General features: G+C 43.4%; 1 protein-coding gene across 10 annotated transcripts in view; it reads right to left on the bottom strand.

Annotated features, from left to right (window-relative positions):
- The window catches only part of myo9ab (myosin IXAb), a 226,858-nt gene that overhangs the window by 82,482 nt on the left and 122,308 nt on the right, over positions 1-22,068 (bottom strand). For 6 of the 10 annotated variants that reach the window (XM_036950868.1, XM_036950830.1, XM_036950841.1 and 3 more), the window contains exons 6-9: positions 21,958-22,011; positions 19,971-20,071; positions 19,645-19,771; positions 14,376-14,465 (exon numbers count right to left, since the gene is read on the bottom strand). In XM_036950868.1, coding sequence (XP_036806763.1) covers positions 14,376-14,465; positions 19,645-19,771; positions 19,971-20,071; positions 21,958-22,011 — 372 coding nt within the window. The remainder of the gene's footprint in view (positions 1-14,375; positions 14,466-19,644; positions 19,772-19,970; positions 20,072-21,957; positions 22,012-22,068) is intronic. The other 4 variants (XM_036950837.1, XM_036950894.1, XM_036950857.1 and 1 more) reach the window with 3 other exon arrangements.

Raw genomic sequence — 22,068 nt, 5'->3', positions numbered from 1 at the left:
ACTTTTATCTCCCTCACCAACTTCAAACATCTGCTATCTGAGCAGTTAACCGATCGCTGCAGCTGTACATAGTCTATCGGTAAATAGCCCACCCATTGTTACCTACCTCATCCCCATACTGTTTTTATTTATTTACTTTTCTGCTCTTTTGCACACCAATATCTCTACCTGTACATGACCATCTGATCATTTATCACTCCAGTGTTATTAACCTGCAAAATTGTAATTATTCGCCTACCTCCTCATGCCTTTTGCACACAATGTATATAGCCTCCCCTTTTTTTCTACTGTGTTATTGACTTGTTAATTGTTTACTTACTCCATGTGTAACTTTGTGTTGTCTGTTCACACTGCTATGCTTTATCTTGGCCAGGTCGCAGTTGCAAATGAGAACTTGTTCTCAACTAGCCTACCTGGTTAAATAAAGGTAAAATAAAAAATAAATAAAAAATCTGTGTGCGTGTGTGCGTCAATCTGTGTGGGTGTGTCAGTCTGTGTGTGTGTGTCAGTCTGTGTGCGCGTGTGCGTGCGTCAGTCAGTGTGAGTGCGAACGTGCGTGTGTGCGTGTGTGCTTGCGTCAGTCAGTGTGCGTGCGAACGTGCGTGCGCGTCATTCTGTGTGCTTGCGTCAGTCTGTGTGTTTGTGTGTGAGTCAGTGTTTGTGTGCGTGTCAGTGTTTGTGTGCGTGTCAGTCTGTGCGTGTGTCAGTCTGTGCGTGTGTTTGTCAGTCTGTGCGTGTGTTTGTCAGTCTGTGTTTGTGTTCATCAGTCTGTGTGCGTCTGTCAGTGTGTGTGTGTGGTGTCAGTCTGTGTCAGTGCTTTGCTGGTGACACTGTCTGTGATTTATTTAGAATTCAAGGCACACTTAACCAGCATGGCTACCACAGCGATGTGCCATCCCATCTGGTTTGAGCTTAGTGGGACTATCATGTGTTTTTCAACAGAACAATGACCCAACACACCTCCAGGCTGTGTAAGGGCTATTTGACCAAGTAGGAGAGTGATGGAGTGCTGCATCAGATGACCTGGCTTCCACAATCACCTGACCTCAACCCAATTGAGATGGTTTGGGATGAGTTGGACCACAGAGTGAAGAAAAAGCAGCCAACTAGTGCTGAGCATATGTTGGAACTTCTTCAATACTGCCAGAAAAGCATTCCAAGTGAAGCTGGTTGAGAGAATGCCAGAGTGCGCAAAACTGTCATCAAGGCAAAGGGTGGCTACTTTGAAGAATCTCAAATATAAAATATATTTTGATTTGTTTAACACTTATTTTTGGTTAATACATGAGTCCATATGTGTTATTTCATAGTATTGATGTCTTCATAAAGAAAAACCCTTGAATGAGTAGGCGTGTCCAAACTTTTGTCTGGTACTGTGTGTGTGTGTGTGTGATATATAGTGGGGCAAAAAAGTATTTAGTCAGCCACCAATTGTGCAAGTTCTCCCTCCCTTTACCTATGATGAAAATTACAGGCCGTTCTCATCTTTTTAAGTAGGAGAACTTGCACAATTGGTGGCTGACTAAATACTTTTTTGCCCCACTGTACATACTTATGGGTAGATTAATATAATATTATTTATACAGTGCCTTGCTAAAGTATTCGCCCCCCTTGAACTTTGCGACCTTTTGCCACATTTCAGGCTTCAAACATAAAGATATAAAACTGTATTTTTTTGTGAAGAATCAACAACAAGTGGGACACAATCATGAAGTGGAACGACATTTATTGGATATTTCAAACTTGTTTAACAAATCAAAAACTGAAAAATTGGGCGTGCAAAATTATTCAGCCCCTTTACTTTCAGTGCAGCAAACTCTCTCCAGAAGTTCAGTGAGGATCTCTGAATGATCCAATGTTGACCTAAATGACTAATGATGATAAATACAATCCATCTGTGTGTAATCAAGTCTCCGTATAAATGCACCTGCACTGTGATAGCACCAATTTTTCAGTTTTTGATTTGTTAAAAAAGTTTGAAATATCCAATAAATGTCGTTCCACTTCATGATTGTGTCCCACTTGTTGTTGATTCTTCACAAAAAAATACAGTTTTATATCTTTATGTTTGAAGCCTGAAATGTGGCAAAAGGTCGCAAAGTTCAAGGGGGCCAAATACTTTCGCAAGGCACTGTATATACAGTGGGGAGAACAAGTATTTGATAACCTGCATTATCAGCAGTGTTTCCTACTTACAAAGCATGTAGAGGTCTGTAATTTTTATCATAGGTACACTTCAACTGCGAGAGACGGAATCTAAAACAAAAATCCAGAAAATCACATTGTATGATTTAAGTAATTAATTTGCAGACAGACTCTACATGCTTTGTAAGTAGGAAAACCTGCAAAATCGGCAGTGTATCAAACACTTGTTCTCCCCACTGTATATATAAATAATATTATATTAATCTGCCCATAAGTATGTAGGTATCTCTCCGTAGCACGCGCTCCAGCAGGTGTATCTCACTGATCATCCCTAAAGCCAACACCTCATTTGGCCGCCTTTCGTTCCAGTACTCTGCTGCCTGTGACTGGAACGAATTGCAAAAATCGCTGAAGTTGGAGACTTTTATCTCCCTCACCAACTTCAAACATCAGCTATCTGAGCAGCTAACCGATCGCTGCAGCTGTACATAGTCTATTGGTAAATAGCCCACCCATTTTCACCTACCTCATCCCCATACTGTTTTTATTTATTTATTTTTCTGCTCTTTTGCACACCAATATCTCTACCTGTACATGACCATCTGATCATTTATCACTCCAGTGTTAATCTGCAAAATTGTAATTATTCGCCTACCTCATGCCTTTTGCACACATTGCATATAGACTCCCCCTTTGTTTTCTACTGTGTTATTGACTTGTTAATTGTTTACTCCATGTGTAACTCTACACTGTAACTGTGTTGTCTGCTCATACTGCTATGCTTTATCTTGGCCAGGTCGCAGTTGCAAATGAGAACTTGTTCTCAACTAGCCTACCTGGTTAAATAAAGGTGAAATAAAAAAAATAAAAAAATATCTATCTAGCCACCTGTCTGCCTGTCAGTTTACAGTACACGTCTCTCAAGCCAGATATGCCTGTCTGTCCATCTGCAGTATCATTGACTCAGGGATGCTGATGCATTGTAATACCACTCTCTCTCCCAAATGCTGGGAGCCCAGCCAACACCTGCTCCCTGCACTGCACCAGCTTAGCAAAGCAAAACCAAGGCACACTTAGCGTTTCTACCTTTGCACTTGGCCACAGTCAAACGTTGAAGTACGTACTTTAGAAAGGCAAATGAACAAATAGACTGTCATCAGCATTCTAAACGGATATGTTCTTTAAAACCTCTCTAGGGTACGTGGGACGGTAGCATCCCACCTGGTCAACATCCAGTGAAATTGCAGAGCGCGAAATTCAAAAACACTAAATTCAAATATTTAACATTCTTGAAAATATATGTGTTATACATCAAAATAAAGCTTAAATTCTTGTTAATCCAGCCGCCATGTCAGATTTCAAAAAGGCTTTATGGCGAAAGCAAACCATGCAATTATCTGAGGACAGCACCCCGCATTCAAACACATGAAAATCCTATTTCAACCAGGCAGGTGCAATACAAATGTCAGAAATAGCGATATAAAAAATGCCTTACCTTTGATGATCTTCTTCTGATGGCACTCCAAAAGGTTGCAGTTACATAACAAATGGTCCTTTTGTTCAATAATGTCCTTCTTTATATCCATAAAAACTCAATTTAGCTGGCGCGCTTCAATCAATAATCCACTCAGTTTCCCTCCATCAAAATGCATACAAAATGAATCCCAAACGTTACTAATAAACTTTTACAAACAAGTCAAACAACGTTTACAATCAAACCTTAGGTATCCTAATACGCAAATAAACAATGCTATTCTCCGTCTTAAATTGTATGTTCATTACCGGAGATAAATAAGAAAGAACGCACTTTCCTCCACTCTCTTGGAAACACTACAGCCAAAATGGTAGCCACCTAGAAAAACTACAATTTCTCGGTCATTTTCCAAAAATCAGCCTGAAACTCTTTCCAAATCTAGTGAAAGCCCTAGGAACTGCAATTTGGGAGGACTGGGCTTAAAATTATAGTACTAGCCATTGAAAATAGTGGTAAGCTGATTTTTAATTTTTTGGGGGATGGTTTGTCCTTGGGGTTTCGCCTGCATTATCAGTTATGTTATACTCACAGACATCATTTTAGCAGTTTGAGAATGTTTTCTATCTAAATCTACCAATTATATGCATATCCTAGCTTCTGGGCCTGAGTAACAGGCAGTTTACTTTGGGCATGCTTTTCATCCGGATGTCAAAATACTGCCCCCTACCCCAGAGAGGAGAGGTTGTTCTTTAAGGAGGACACAAGAAGTGGTGCTGAGATGACGTAGAACGTGTAGCCCTATATTGGATGCCATGCAATCACGCCTGTACGCCCTAGAAGGCTACAAAGCATAGCCTTAGGGGGTTACTTGTTTTTGAAAATCCTGTTACTGAAGGCACATCTATAATTTGTACGTCCTACGTCCATCCGGATTGTATAATGTGTAAAGAATTAGTCTGAGCCTAGCTTTCTCTAAACCGGCGCCAACTGTATAACTCGGTTGGGATAGACAGCAGTAGGCTACATGGAACCATGCCTTGCAAGTGGAGAATGAATAGGAGATGCCTACAATGCTAGCCAATATCAGTGTAACATCACAGAGGCCCAACATTGCGATACTTCCAGCAACGCTTCGCGAAGCAGACTCTACAGGCCAGACTGGGATTTGGGAAGTCAATGGGAGAAGCAAAAGGTTCGTGAAAGGTTCGAAAGTTTAAAAAACTGACATGATTTAATTTTTTTATCAAAAACAACTTTATATCGCAGGAGTGACTTTGATTTGACGGGCCTGCACATACGCAGTTCAGCGCGAGAAGACACCCGATGACTAATTCTCTGCATGAGCTTAGCTAGCCAACATCGCCTACAAGCGGGATCAGGGATTTTTTATTGGAGAAGCAGTTTCTAGGAATCCTCATACTGTACTATCTTTGGTAACATGTTAGCATCCTCTAATGCATAACAATGTTAGCTCGCCAACAATAGTGCAACGTTTGTCAGCATGCCAGATGACAAGTTCCTCTGGTTTTTCCACACTCCAAGCCCTGCTGTGTTACAACACTACAGCTTTAGGTGTTTAGGAGATTCAGAGCCAAAGCTTTAAGTGTTTCCAGACACACAAATCAGTTTTTGGACACGTCATCGATCCATAAAAAGCAACTGACAAGATAGACGATTATTGTGCCTCGACAGGCCAAAGGGAAAGTACGCTCTCTACTTAAGGTGATGAAAGGCATGCTAAGCTAGGGCTATGGCGGTCATTACAATTTTGTCATCCGGTAACTGTCATGCAAATAAATGCTAGTCTCATGGTAATCGACAGTTAATTAACAAACATGTTTAGCATCTCCGTGTTTCCGCGCTTAGCCTATGCGGACGTTACATGGAACATCTACATTTAAAATAAATCAACTTAATATAGCCTAAACCATCACAATAAATTCATTATTGATTTTATGCAGGTCTATAGAAACATATGTATCATATTCTGAGTCGTCCTTATGTTAGGTACTGATCTGGCTATGCCATATGGCTGTGGGCTACACTAGTTAATTTAGCAGGTAAGATTCGCTTATAATTCCTTTGGCATTATTTTATAGTAAGACGAATACAACTGAACATAGATTAATAAAATAGAAAGGATATTTTTCCCAAAACGATTTCCGAGGGAGTTTGATTCAATCATTTGAAACAGGTCCTCCTATATGCTTAATCAGAGTAATTCATGCGACTTTAGTTGGTATACAAACCTTAGGCCTTTTGAATACCTTTTGAATACTAAGGCTGCATGATGCAACTATTGATGATTTTGAAAAAAAGTTGCATTAAAAAGGCATGAGCTCTGCTCTGTTTCTTGCACAGGCCACACGCACTTCATCAGTCTCTCATTCACAACTTGTTAATATTCTCACCCATCAGACTATTCTCAATGTAATATTGTCTTTACATATAGCCTACTAATTACGTATGGACATTTTTTATTTTTTTTTACTTAGAATGGCCCACCTAAAAAACATGTCATCCGTAGCCTGCACTCGAATAGCGAACGCGGTTACGATTATAATTCGCCGGGTAGGCTCCACCGGTTGTAAAGCGGAATAATGTGCTTAATTTTAAGAATTGAGCAATAAATAGAGCAGCACAAGAAATACAGTAGTGGCCAGTCAAAACTCTTTTTATACATGATTGCACAATGACTTGACCAAAAGAAAGTGGTCAGATGAAGCAGATGCAGGACTGTTTTGCTAGCACAGACTGGAATATGTTCCGGGATTCTTCTAAAGGCATTCTTCTGATGGTACACCACATCAGTCACTGGCTTCATCAATAAGTGCATCGATTAAATATGCATGAGAGCACCACCTGTTCCGGACGACTGTGTGATCATGCTCTCCGAAGCAGATGTGAGTAAGACCTTAAAACAAGTCAACATTCACAAGGCCGCAGGGCCAGACGGAATACCAGGATGTGTACTCCGAGCATGCGCTGACCAACTGGTAAGTGTCTTCACTGAAATGTTCAACTTGTCCCCGACTGAGTCTGTAAAACCAACATGTTTCAAGCAGACCACCACACTAAGGTAACCTGCCTAAATGACTACCGACACGTAGCACTCACGTCTGTAGCCATAAAATGCTTTGAAAGGCTGGTCTTGGCTAACATCAACACCATTATCCCAGAAACCCTAGACCCACAAATTTGCATACCGCCCCAACAGATCCACAGATGCAATCTCTATTGCACTCAAAACTGTCCTTTCACACCTGGACAAAAGGAACACCTATGTGAGAGTGCTATTCATTGACTACAGCTCAGCGTTCAACACAGTAGTGCCCTCAAAGCTCATCACTAAGCTAAGGACCCTGGGACTAAACACCTCCCTCTGCAACTGGATCCTGCGCCGCACTCAGGTGGTACGGGTAGGTAACAACACATCCGCCACACTGATCCTCAACACGGGGGCCCCTCAGGGGTGTGTGCTCAGTCCCCTCTTGTACTCCCTGTTCACTTATGACTGCATGGCCAGGCACGACTTCAAACCATCATCAAGTTTGTCGAAGACACAACAGTGGTAGGCCAGATCACCAACCACGATGAGACAGCCTACAGGGAGAAGGTCAGAGACATGGCCGTGTGGTGCCAGGACAACAACCTCTCCCTCAACGTGATCAAGACAAAGGAGATGATTGTGGACTACAGGAAAAGCCCGCCCCCATTCTCATCGATGGGGTTGCAATGGAGCAGGTTGAGAGCTTCAAGTTCCTTGGTGTCCACATCACCAACAAACTATCATGATCCAAACACACTAAGACAGTCATGAAGAGGGCACAACAAAGCCTATTCCCCCTCGGGACACTGAAAAGATTTGGCATGGGTCCTCAGATCCTCAAAAGGTTCTACAGCTACAACATCGAGGGCATCCTATAAACTCTCCAGTAGTAGTACCAAAACATTCAAAAAGTTTAAACTTTCAAAGCAGAATTCCTTTCCCATCCTTCCTCACATTCAGTGTATGACATACTTTGTTGTATCTCTGTATCTCTGCTTTTATCCAATGTAAAAAACACCATTTCAAATGATGCTACATCAAATCAAACCTTATTTGCCACATGTGCCGAATACAACAGATGTAGTAGACCTTACCGTGAAATGCTTACTTACAAGCCCTTAACCAACAGTGCAGTTCAAGAAGAGTTAAGAAAATATTTACCAAGTAGACTAAAATAAAAAGTAACAATTAAAAAGTAACAACAATAAGAATAACAAGGCTACGTACAGGGGACACCGGTACCGAGTCAGTGTGCGGGGCTATAGGTTAGTTGAGGTAATTTGTACATGTAGGTGGGGGTGAAGTGACTATGCATTAATAATAAACAGTGAGTAGTAGCAGCAGTGTACAAAAGGGAGGGGGAGGGGGAGGGGGGTCAATGTAAATTGTCCGGTGGCGATTTTATTAATTGTTCAGCAGTCTTATGGCTTGGCGGTAGAAGCTTTTGAGGAGCCTTTTGGTCCTAGACTTGCACTCCGGTACCGCTTGCCGTGCAGTAGCAGAGAAAACAGTCTACAACTTACTGGAGAGTCTGACAATTTTTTGGGCTTTCTTCTGACACCGCCAATTACATAGGTCCTGGAAGGCAGGAAGCTTGGTCCCAGTAATATACTGGGCCGTTCGCACTACCCTCTGTAGCGCTTTACGGTCAGATGCCGAGTAGTTGCAACCGGTCAGCATGCTCTCGATGGTGCAGCTGTAGAACCTTTTGAGGATCTGGGGACCCATGCCAAATCTTTTCAATCTCCTGAGGGGGAAAAGGTTTTGTCGTGCCCTCTTCATGACTGTCTTGGTGTGTTTGGACCATGATAGTTTGTTGGTGATGTGCACACCAAGGAACTTTAAACTCTCGACCCTCTCCACTACAGCCCTGTCAATGTTAATGGGGGCCTGTTCGGCCCACCTTTTCCTGTAGTCCACAATCAGCTCCTTTGTCTTGCTCACATTGAGGGAGAGGTTGTTGTCCTGGCACCACACACTACTGAATCAAGGTGGTCGTTCACCTATAGGCTACGCTTACAGTTATTTGGCCACTTTAGTTGTGATTCAAACCTTATCAAAACATATAGGCCTATGGGCTAGGCTACATGATGCATGTGGCTATGATTTGAACAAAACAACAAAAATGAATGCTCTCTGTTTCTTGCGTTAGGCTGGGCATTATTCACAAGTGACAATATTCTCCCCCATCAGACTATTCTCAATTTAATCTAGTCTTTACATATACTAAATAATATATGTGTGAAATGAGTTTTGATTGCGAATGGGCCATTATCATGCACCTGTCGGAAGTCGGGCAGGGGAAAAAAAAGACGTCATCCTTATGCACTTGAATAGCGAACGGAGGATGCTTTTCCCGCGGTTCATTTTCATGCCAGCCAGGTAGGCTATACGCCGGTTGTACAGTGAAGCAATGTGCTTAATATTAACAAAGATAAGAAAATAAACATAGTTAGCCTAGAGAAAACTGATGGGATCCTCCTCTTTTTAATAGAGGCCATCATTCTGTTTTCTCACGCAATTGCATAGCACAGTCTACAGAAATGTTGCAAAACACTTATTTCATTCCATGCATCACATAGCTACGAGAAATTGGCTCTAGCAATGAGGTGATCCTATTCTGATCAAACTCTGAATGACAAGGCTCTCATGAAGTGTTTGATATTCGAATGCATTTGCATTAATGCCAGAGTGATTAAAGGGACAATAGAGCGCCGAGTACCAGGCGATTAGCGACTGGCAGTTAGCATGTTCGGTAGGCTATTAATGGACCATCAGAGCACGGTCTTGGAGAAGTCCAGTTACCGGGACTCAACGGTCACGTGGAATTTGACTGCGGTCAAGACTCGCGACTGCCGTTGTGGAGGTAATACGGTCACCGTAACAGCCCTATGCTAAACTATTATAATAGGAGTGTTATGGAAGGGGAATGGCGTTTAAGTCTGGTTAGCTGTGGCTGGTCAGACACAGGTCTGTGCTGTTACTGGAGGCTTGTCCAACATACTCCACATGACAGAGAATTATGTCTGTTAGGCTTACATACTACACATTTGAACTTTGTTATGAACCTTCAGTAACCTTGCGTGCCCCTGAACGCAACCTTAATGTACAGTAGAGTGTCAGCAGGCAGGTACGTGTGTTTAAACCGATTCGACTAGGTCGAGGGGAGCACAAATTTATGAGGAAGTAAAAATGTGTGATACACAACACATTTCTATTAAACGGACTAATGTGTTGTGTCCCTGAACGCACGCCCTTAATGTACAGTGCATTTGCAGCACGTGTCTAAACAGTTTCAACTAGGTCCGGGGGAGTAGAGAATAGTGACCAAGCAAAAATATGTGTTTTAAAAAGCCTCCTCTTCTTCCCTAATGCATTATTGATCTAGGCGTTATTTTTAGAGGTATGAGCTTCGCTGTTTCCTGCTCCCAAAGGTTATGTAAGTCCACATGCATTATGCAACAGTTTCAAACCCCACTCCCAATCAAAACGGCTCAAAACGTCCACCAGGGATTTTCAAACATGACATTCTGTCGCGTCAACGAACCTCCATTGTCAGGAAACGTCACAACCAGATTCAATTATTTACCACAGTGCTAGAAATGTCAGGGAATGGAATTTGATGGAGAGAAGAAGGAAAAAACAACTCCCGAAAACAAAATTTATGAGATGGCCACCCAAGAGGCTGACAAAATAATTAGAGGGAAGTTATCAGAGAGAGTTTAGTAAACTGTTCTGGGGTCGAGTCTGTAACAAGGTCTTGGCTGGTGTTTGGAAATTAGAAGCCTTTGCAGAGGAGCCTAACAGAGGGGGCCTTGCCATTTCTCGCTAATGGCTTACAAACACACTCCGTGAGCCACAGGAGGTGTAAAACAACACCCGGCATGAGACCGCAACGCAAATAACTTGCTAGCCTCTTCTCCGACGGGGTGCGTGTGAGTTTTTGAAGCGTTTGTGTCCAATTGGTTGCCTGTTTGTGATGCCAGTTTATAGAAGTGTGTGTGTGTAACATGTTTAACGATACTTGTTGGGACCAGAAGTCCCTACAAGAATAGTAAACAAACAAAGATTCAACCAGCTGGATACATTTTGCCTGCCCCCCCCCCCCCCCCCACAAGGAAAAAGGCTACTTATTTGTAGGGGGTTTAGAATTAGGGTTAGGGGTTAAAGGTTAGGGGTTAAAGGTTCAGGATTAAGGTTAGGGAAAATAGGATTTTGAATGAGAATCGATTCTGTGTCACCACAAGGTTAATAAAATAAGACAGTGTGTGTGTGTGTGTGTGTGTGTGATATATATATATATATATGTACGTTAGCTGCAAAGACGTTTAAATAGCTTTGATATAGAGTGGCACTGTTTAATCTAAAGCACATGAATGCACAGCAGAGCCGTGGTTAATTAAAACACACTCTACCTCTCTCATTAGCCAGCATGCAGCAAGCCTTAGCTACAGTAGGCTTCTTTTTATAGGACCTCTTTCATGAAATAACTAGGTTAATGCTTGGTAATATATCATTGACAGTAGAATAAACTGGCAATTAAGTCATGAGAGAAGGAAACTGACAGGTATCCAACCAGTCAGGCCGTTCCTCATGTGTGTTAACCCGTGTGTGTGTGTGTGTGTATATATATATATATATATATATATATATATATGTGCCTTGCGAAAGTATTCGGCTCCCTTGAACTTTGCGACCTTTTGCCACATTTCAGGCTTCAAACATAAAGATATAAAACTGTATTTTTTTGTGAAGAATCAACAACAAGTGGGACACAATCATGAAGTGGAACGACATTTATTGGATATTTCAAACTTTTGTAACAAATCAAAAACGGAAAAATTGGGCGTGCAAAATTATTCAGCCCCCTTAAGTTAATACTTTGTAGCGCCACCTTTTGCTGCGATTACAGCTGTAAGTCGCTTGGGGTATGTCTATCAGTTTTGCACATCGAGAGACTGAAATTTTTTCTCATTCCTACTTGCAAAACAGCTCGAGCTCAGTGAGGTTGGATGGAGAGCATTTGTGAACAGCAGTTTTCAGTTCTTTCCACAGATTCTCGATTGGATTCAGGTCTGGACTTTGACTTGGCCATTCTAACACCTGGATATGTTTATTTTTGAACCATTCCATTGTAGATTTTGCTTTATGTTTTGGCTCATTGTCTTGTTGGAAGACAAATCTCCGTCCCAGTCTCAGGTCTTTTGCAGACTCCATCAGGTTTTCTTCCAGAATGGTCCTGTATTTGGCTCCATCCATCTTCCCATCAATTTTAACCATCTTCCCTGTCCCTGCTGAAGAAAAGCAGGCCCAAACCATGATGCTGCCACCACCATGTTTGACAGTGGGGATGGTGTGTTCATGGTGATGAGCTGTGTTGCTTTTACGCCAAACATAACGTTTTGCATTGTTGCCAAAAAGTTCAATTTTGGTTTCATCTGACCAGTGCACCTTCTTCCACATGTTTGGTGTGTCTCCCAGGTGGCTTGTGGCAAACTTTAAACAACACCTTTTATGGATATCTATAAGAAATGGCTTTCTTCTTGCCACTCTTCCATAAAGGCCAGATTTGTGCAATATACGACTGATTGTTGTCCTATGGACAGAGTCTCCCACCTCAGCTGTAGATCTCTGCAGTTCATCCAGAGTGATCATGGGCCTCCTGGCTGCATCTCTGATCAGTCTTCTCCTTGTATGAGCTGAAAGTTTAGAGGGACGGCCAGGTCTTGGTAGATTTGCAGTGGTCTGATACTCCTTCCATTTCAATATTATCGCTTGCACAGTGCTCCTTGGGATGTTTAAAGCTTGGGAAATATTTTTGTATCCAAATACGGCTTTAAACTTCTTCACAACAGTATCTCGGACCTGCCTGGTGTGTTCCTTGTTCTTCATGATGCTCTCTGCGCTTTTAACGGACCTCTGAGACACTCACAGTGCAAGTGCATTTATACAGAGACTTGATTACACACAGGTGGATTGTATTTATCATCATTAGTCATTTAGGTCAACATTGGATCATTCAGAGATCCTCACTGAACTTCTGGAGAGAGTTTGCTGCACTGAAAGTAAAGGGGCCGAATAATTTTGCACGCCCAATTTTTCAGTTTTTGATTTGTTAAAAAAGTTTGAAATATCCAATAAATGTCGTTCCACTTCATGATTGTGTCCCACTTGTTGTTGATTCTTCACAAAAAAATACAGTTTTACATCTTTATGTTTGAAGCCTGAAATGTGGCAAAGGGTCGCAAAGTTACAAGGGGGCCGAATACTTTCGCAAGGCACCGCCTATATATATAGAGAGAGAGAGATATAGAGAGAGAAAGGGGGAGAGAAAGTGGGAAAGAGAGAGAAAGATGGTATAGGCCTAGTTTCCCTGGGAGCAGAGAGGAGATGTCTCAGTGACCAGGGGAACTGCTACGGCCTCTACAGCAGTATCCTACTGATGTGCAGTAGTGTAGGGAACATGCTTGGTGCTGTTCTGTGCAGATATCCTTCTGACACGGTGAATGGAATCTCTCCCTCCCTCCCGCGCTCCTTTCTCTAAAAGGCTCATATTAGGCTGTGACAGATGGGGATTTCCATGCAGTGGAGGGCCCCTCGTTTTATTTCCCTTCCCTTCTCTCAACGCTCCACCTCCTCAAAGACCTCTCTCTCTCTCCACATTAAGTTATGGCGGATGGGGGACTTCCATAGCATTAGCAGAACAACAGAGCTACAGTAACAGTAAGTGTTGAGTATGTATCGTAGCCACAGTCTTCCTATAGGATTACGTTTTTTTAAAGTCCATTGTCTGAGCCTCTAGTACGACTGTATATGGAGAGGCTGAGGAAGACGGAGACTGGATTTGGTTTCTGGTCCGGCTGTATATTCCAGTGGAGGATGCACATTCCTAGGCGGAGACCACATGACTGTCTGGGGGGATGGATGCAGCTATTGTGTAGCTAGTCGCTAATGTGTAACCAGAAGGGGGTGGGATGGTGGAGGAGAGCTCAGTTATAGACTAGCCTTGTGTAGAATTTCCTCTGAAACACAAACGCCCCCAGGCGACCGGGGTGGGTGACAGGCAGGAACTCATATGAAACGGTTGAGAGAGAATGCTGGGCAGTGTTCGTTAGACATAAAAACAAAAACAACAGTTCTGTTTGCTGTAGCAAAATGTTTTACAACTTTTTCCATTGATGAACCTCAACCCAGGTTTTGTATTAAGGTCATTTCAAATAGGCTCTCTGTGAGATTTGGCATACATGCGCGACAAGGATGCTTTTTGGCGCTAAGGGGGGGGGGGGGGGATCAGCGCCACCACAACAAACCCTCATGAGACGGCCCCTTATAATCCCTGACCACTGACGCACTCTGCGGCCAAACAAAGAGACTCTGCTTTTCTTTCTCGAGGCCTTTAGGAATGTACTGTACGCCCTCCCCCTGTTGACTACAAAAGCCTTTTGAGTTTCGGCGGAAGGAAAGCAAATCCAAGCAAACAAGTAGTGTCCTTAAGAATTTCGGCTGTCAACAATTCATAAACACGACTCTATCAACGAAGTCCCTAGACTTTATACAAGATGAAATATCTTGGAGCGTTCTGAAGCTCTGAGGCTGTTGTTGTTGTCACTGTGGGGGTCAGCTAGGGTTCAAAGCCGCCTGTGTGGTCTGGTGCAGTTGTGTTATGATGTTTGTTATTATTAAAAGAACAGGAAATCTCGCGGTCACCTCTGCCAGTTTGTATGGCACGATCAGCCGCTCTCCCACCGTGACAGTCTTCCTGGTGGTCAGAGCCTCGAACAGCATCTCCTCCTTCACCTGCGGACATAGACAAGCACAAGGTCAGTCAGACAGTAGAGACAGGAAGTCACTCTGAATAGAGCGCATAGCTATTAGTTGCATACATACTTTAGATAACAACAGATAGCGGTTAGCCAATGCTCTACTCAATCCCCTCTTTCTAAGTGACACTGACATGGTTAGCTGAGATTAGCTTCCTTGTGTAGAGCAGGACACAGACACGCACGCGCTCACACGCATGCTAGCCTTGGCCTCAGCAGACAGCCCATTGAGAGAGACAGATGTCACTGCACACACATCTGACCACTCATCCATCCACTGGGATTATGCTGACAGCTGCTGCTGAGGACGCGGCAGAGGGTACACTGTGTGTGTGTGTGTGTGTGTGTGTGTGTGCGCGTGCGAGAGAGTGTGAAGCGGCAGGGTGTTGATCTTAAACACCATCATGGCTGAATGTTTTTTTCAGTTGTTTCCTTTATAAATGGTCTTTGATGTAAACAGCAGCATTTGTGAGGGACACTAATTAGATTTAAATTCGTACTTCTTGGTAATCTCCCACTGGGTGCGGAGCTAATTCTACGGCTCACCGATTGGTCTGTGCTTCATGACTGTCGCCTGGTAACCACGCTTAGATTCCATTCTCTTGCACGGTTTTTAATACATAAAAAAATACATCTGTCCTGTTACTGTATATTAATACATTTCTCAATCAAGCAAATGGGAGATGTGTCCTGAAGCAAGGCCCAAACTGACCCTGGAACTCTTTTACTGTCACAGTCCCATCACTTAACACTGTCCTAGCTCCACCTAGCCCTATTGGGACCCTGTGGTCCAGCCAGAGGAACCAGTCTGTCAACTCTACCATCTGACCCTGCTCCACTTCCTCTTCCTGTTCTGCCACCCCCCCACACAAGAAACAGGAAGTCCGAGCCAGTCATATTCCCATTCATGCATCAGTCTACACCACGGCCAATTAGCTTTCCCTGTGGAAAGTGCTGCTCACGTGACACCAGTGTAGTAAACGCAAAGATGGTGAATTGGTGACCGATAGTTCACCCGTGGTATGATATGATACATGTTTATGTTCTAGATATTTGCTGCTCATGTTAGTGGTTTTGAGGTGATTTTGCTTTTAGACAGGGGCTAACAGCTATCACGCCCATTGTTTTGCAGCAGACACAAGTGCTAAAAGCTTATCCCGAGCCAAGTAAGCACACCCAAATCTTTAGTTGCGGGCTGTCATTCCGCTGTATAAATTAATGGCATAGTATCTAATCATTTAGGCGAATTATTCCATTAATTCAGCAAAACTTTGCCTTGTTTGAATAATGTGACAACGGGACTACTGTACCAGAGCATTGAGAAACCCCAGTATTTCCTTTTCGACGGTGCTTCTACTCTCTCCGACCCTGAACATGTGGTGAGCATGTGCCTCCTCTCACGTCCACATAAATCACATGGTACTTGCGGCACAAAACGACTCTCTTCCTTTAAAACACCCAACTGGTTCCCCTTTCTGCATAATACCCTGTGGCACAGTTGTCAGACTTTTCCAACACACTTTGATCATTGTTTTATCAGTGACTCAACAGGGTAGACTGCGTAATCCTTGTGGTTTGTGTCCGCGGGTAGAGCGACGTACAATCCCTCACTTCTGAGGTAAATGAGAACAGCATGTGCCCACCGCCGAGTAGGCTCCGGTCAGAGTTTCTACAGTAAGTTGACCTCAGCTAGCGGTTACGTCATGGTTATGATAGCGTGATGTAGGCTTTATGTCAGTCAGTTTGCTTAAGTAGTGTAGAAAGATACCTTGATGCCCTCCTATAACATATTTTTGTCTTTAAAGCACAGCACAATTAGATATGTCAACTGTGACAATGACAGGCTACATTCTGAGGTACAGGAGAATTGCTCAGTTGGCTGGCAGCATTAGCAGTCAGACGCCGTAGCTGTGGAACAACAGCGGAGAGTGATGATGTATTTGCGGTTCTACTGTAGGAGGGAGATGCAGCAGGGCACAGAGTGGAAGAGCTGTGGTTAAGGAGGCGGGCGTGTCTAATGCAAGCTCATTCCCACAAGGCACTTGTGTTGGTTCGTTAGCACTGCAGTGGAAGCGTGAGTCAGAGAACTGGGGCTACAATACATCCAATGCCCTTTTCACACTAATCGAGCTGATCAGAACCGTACGGTGCTGGCTCAGATGTTTTCCTTTTCAGCATGGTTCCAGCAACTGTGGTGTATACAGGCTGGTTGCGGTACAGTTTCCCATGGGCCAATTTGGTTCAGTTCCGTAGTGTGAAAAGGGTCAAGAAGTCTCCTTTGTAAGGAGAGAACGTGATCCGGACCCCAAAAATACAGACACTCTTCTCAGCACATGAACAACTTCTGAATAGAAATAGATATTCTAGATCACGCATCTGCCATGCTTTTTCTTCCCGTTATGTCTCCCACTTGAGTTCCTCAAATGGAGCACGCCCATTGTCTAATCATGTTAGTCCTACAGTATAATGTCTAGCTTAGCTTAGCTTGTGTGTGTGTGTGTCCACGCGTGCTGGTCCTAACCATGTATTTACAGTGCAAGTTCAGCCAGCTCTGCTCAAACAACCATTTCAACAGTGTCAGATATTGGGGGTGACAACACTCCAACAAACTGTCAGGAGTAGGATGTGATTCGTTAAGAGTGGTGTGTATCTCATTGGAAATATTTGATTGACGAGGGATTTCTTTGGACTAGTACCCTTGCATTGGCCTCGTCGCTGGCCTGTGGCGATCAAAACCATAAAAACGATTTGCAGTCTACGCAAACTTTTGAAAACAATTCAGTGACAAATTATGGATGCCATGCCACAATTGAGTGTGTGTGTGTGTGTGTGTGTGTGTGTGTTGCACAATATTCTGGCTGTCATGAGCTCTAGTCACCCAGTTTTCATAAGACATCTCAATGTTGAAAATGAAAACAAGTCTTATCCCACTGGGCAAAAACGGGTTGAAATCTACGTCGTTTCAAATCAAATCAAATCCAATTTGTATTTGTCACATACACATGGTTAGCAGATGTTAATGCGAGTGTAGCGAAATGCTTGTGCTTCTAGTTCCGACAATGCAGTAATAACCAACAAGTAATCTAGCTAACAATTCCAAAAATACTACCTTATAGACACAAGTGTAAGGGGATAAAGAATATGTACATAAAGATATATGAATGAGTGATGGTACAGAGCGGCATAGGCAAGATACAGTAGATGGTATTGAGTACATTATATACATATGAGATGAGTATGTAAACAAAGTGGCATAGTTAAAGTGGCTAGTGATACATGTATTACATAAAGATGCAGTAGATGATAGAGTACAGTATATACATATACATATGAGATGAATAATGTAGGGTATGTAAACATTATATTAGGTAGCATTGTTTAAAGTGGCTAGTGATATATTTTACATCATTTCCCATCCATTCCCATTAATAAAGTGGCTGGAGTTGAGTCAGTGTGTTGGCAGCAGCCACTCAATGTTAGTGGTGGCTGTTTAACAGTCTGATGGCCTTGAGATAGAAGCTGTTTTTCAGTCTCTCGGTCCCAGCTTTGATGCACCTGTACTGACCTCGCCTTCTGGATGATAGCGGGGTGAACAGGCAGTGGCTCGGGTGGTTGTTGTCCTTGATGATCTTTATGGCCTTCCTGTGACATCGGGTGGTGTAGGTGTCCTGGAGGGAAGGTAGTTTGCCCCCGGTGATGCGTTGTGCAGACCTCACTACCCTCTGGAGAGCCTTACGGTTGTGGGCGGAGCAGTTGCCGTACCAGGCGGTGATACAGCCCGACAGGATGCTCTCGATTGTGCATCTGTAGAAGTTTGTGAGTGCTTTTGGTGACAAGCTGAATTTCTTCAGCCTCCTGAGATTGAAGAGGCGCTGCTGCACCTTCTTCACGATGCTGTCTGTGTGGGTGGACCAATTCAGTTTGTCTGTGATGTGTACGCCGAGGAACTTAAAACTTACTACCCTCTCCACTACTGTTCCATCGATGTGGATAGGGGGGTGTTCCTTCTGCTGTTTCCTGAAGTCCACAATCATCTCCTTAGTTTTGTTGACGTTGAGTGTGAGGTTATTTTCCTGACACCACACTCCGAGGGCCCTCACCTCCTCCCTGTAGGCCGTCTCGTCGTTGTTGGTAATCAAGCCTACCACTGTTGTGTCGTCCGCAAACTTGATGATTTAGTTGGAGGCGTGCGTGGCCACACAGTCGTGGCTGAACAGTGAGTACAGGAGAGTGCTTTCCTTTTAACAAAATATGATGACGTTGAAACCAACGTGGAAAACTGATTGGATTCGCAAAAAGGGATTAGTATTTTCTTCACCAAACTTTTAACGTGGTGACATTTGTTGTTGACTTCACGCTGACTTGACGCTCGTCGACAACTCAAACAAATGTCACTCAAAACAAGACGTTAAACCGACGTCCGTGTCCAGCGGGGATGACTCCACCAATAAAGACGAACGCGGCGCAAAATGATATAACAAAATGATAAAAACTATCAAAAGATACGCTGCCTGCAAAGCCAAATCATCTTGGAATACATTCCCACCCCCCCCCCCATCTCCATACAGTGAGTTAGTAACAAAGTCCTGTTGTTGCTACTCTGCGTCTGACTGTAAACTAATCCATTTGCATTCCTTACAGCCATTAAAATACAAAGGAATCAACGTGACAACTGCGGCTCGTGCCGGAGTTGGTACAGTTGAAGTCAGAAGTTTACATACACCTTAGCCAAATACATTTACCGTAAACTCAGTTTTTCTCAATTCCTGCCATTTAATCCTAGGAATAATTCCCTGCCTTAGGATCACCACTATATTTTAAGAATGTGAAATGTCAGAATAATAGTAGAGAGAATTATTTATTTCATCACATCCCCAGTGGGTCAGAAGTTAACTCAATTACTATTTGGTAGCATTGCCTTTAAATTGTTTAACTTGGGTCAAACGTTTTGGGTAGCTTTCCACAAGCTTCCCACAATAAGTTGGGTGAATTTTGGCCCATTCCTCCAGACAGAGCTGGTGTAAGGCGGCAGGGTAGCCTAGTGATTAGAGCGTTGGACCAAGCAAACAAGTGACATCATAAAGCACCAGAGATATCAGAATGGGCGGGTCAAGCAAACGAGTGAACGAAGGACTAATTGACATGCAGGTACACACCTCGAGCAGCTCCGAGACGGTGGGCAGCACCTCTGGGTTACAGATGTCTATGGAGTCGTCCCTGTAGGACTTCTTCCTGTAGCGGATGTTGCCCAGGTGGAGGATAGCAGAGAGCAGGGAGAAGATCCTACCAGACAGAGAGGGAGAGAGAGAGGGACGGAGTCAAATACGAGTTAAGGTGAGGATAAACCTAGACAACTGCATTAGAAATGATGGTGTGGAAAAGATGGAGAGAGAAAGGGAGAAAGAGACAGACATGCGGGGCATGTGTGTGTGTATGTGTGTGTGTGTGTGTGAGTGTGCATGCATGTGTTTAATGTACTTACTGTTTGCGTGTGGCAGGCAGGAACCCCACCATCTCCATAGCCAACTGCAGCCGCTCAAAGTCGTGCTTCAGGTCCTCCCCTTCCACAGTGAAGCAGTCCTGCTGAAGTAACGAGTACCGCTATCAACAGACAATACAATGTACACCTGTACCATAGAATACCACACACACTAACTATTGGTCATGTCTTACACACTCTGACACTACTTTTGACTCATCCACCCTTCCACATCTTTTTTCTAGTTCACATCTTATCTGATTTACTGAATCATAGTCCATTTCATTCTTGGAGCTCTGGTTTTCATTCTCCCCTAATTCAGGGTTGATTGATAATCATGAATCAATCATTTACAAAATATATATTTTTTTAACTGAACTACTTTGGCCCTCCAGGCCAGGAACTGAATAAGCCTGCTTTATACAACAGCCTTGTGGCATAGGAGTGTTTGGTTGTTGTTCTAAGGGAGGTGGTCAAGCCAAAACACACACACACACACACACACACACAAGGTTGTCCTTCCGTGCTCGGAGCCTGGTGGCCACTGGCAGGGCTAATAGAGAGCGGCCTTCCTCTCAGTTCTAATGATGGGGCAGAGAGCAAACACACACACGAAACAGGATCAGCTTCTAAAACCATTTAACATTCTTCCCTGCTGTTTGGATTTCTTTACCGTTTCCAGGGTACAGTGACGGGCAATTTCTGAGGTGAAAATGTGCACTTTCTCCAACATGAGATTTGAGGCTTCACAAGCACTTGGGTAAAAAAAGAGAATGTCTGAATTGCTGGGTTCGTTGGTCGTTTTTTTTCTTCTCAAATGCCAAACAGCGCAATGCGATATGTCAAAGGAAGTTGAGAAAACAAAGAGAGATCATTGTCGGACAGTTCCAACTTGGAATCTCTGGGCCTACACCAAACCCTTAACTCTGGTACTCCTCTAATCAAAACAAAATTGGTTTAGACACTGAGGGAATGACTGAAGAAAGCTCCCTCCTGTTCTTTTTACCTTCTCAAACAGAGAACGGTATTTTATTCAGCACATACGCTACAGTTTACTTACCACGCCTAGTCATCATTAAGTTAACGCTAAAATGTACATGGTGAAAATGTTTGGGATAAAATTCGATACATATGGCATATAGCTTTTAGCAATTATCCCACTTGGGGCCGAATTCTGACTTGAGATACTGTCTGTGCGCGTATCTCAAAAGATTAATTTAAAAAATCACACATTGATATCAGTGCGAGAAATATTCCAAGTTAGGATTGGCCCCTTGTCCTAAACACAGACTTAGGCGGTAAATGCCTTTTGACAGGCCACCGGTGTTGTGTGAGAAAGTGCTCATCATTCAAAATGTGTCCCACGACAGCATGCTTCTCACACCAAAGCAATTCGACCAAAGTGAACCCAAAAAAGACACGGAAATACACCCATAGCCACCAAGCCAGAAACATACCACATCCCAAATTTTTTAAAACGGCAAACATGTTTGGTCATTGTGATCTTGTGTCAGACGCTCCCTTGTGTTTGTTTATGTTTCAGAGCGTGTGAGTGAGTGAGTAGAAAAGAGAGGGAAAGAGTACAGCCAAGCTGTCAGGAAGCGTTGGGAGGCACGGCGCGACAGAGACTCTGACATCATCTCCTCTGACTCAGGGGTCAGGGATTGCAGACGAAAGGGCAGGGAGGTCATAGACTCACCCCTGAGACATGCCATATAAACAGACACTCAGATACAGGACATCACAATGACCACTACATAGACCACTATAAGTGAAGGCTGTGCAGACAACGGCAGGGAGACAACAACACACTGAAAGATATCAACACACACACTCCAAAAACAAACAGGATTGTGCTCTCATGTGTGTGAAGACGTGACAAGAGCCGAGGCCCAACCCAGCACCAAATCGACCCCACATGTACACAGACACACGCGCACTCAAAAGAGGTATGCACAACTAAACACACACACACACACACAATACTGACCAGCTCGCTCTCATAGTAATTTTCCCAGTGGAGTCTGTGAGATTTCTTTGTCATCTGGAAGTAAGGTAGAGGGGGTTAGAGAGAGGTATGTATACACACACTCAAAACACA

Source organism: Oncorhynchus mykiss, chromosome 2 (genome assembly GCF_013265735.2).
Source record: "Oncorhynchus mykiss isolate Arlee chromosome 2, USDA_OmykA_1.1, whole genome shotgun sequence".
NCBI lineage: Eukaryota > Metazoa > Chordata > Actinopteri > Salmoniformes > Salmonidae > Oncorhynchus > Oncorhynchus mykiss.
Note: the sequence above shows the minus strand (reverse complement) of the source record. Positions and strands in the feature narration are given on the sequence as shown.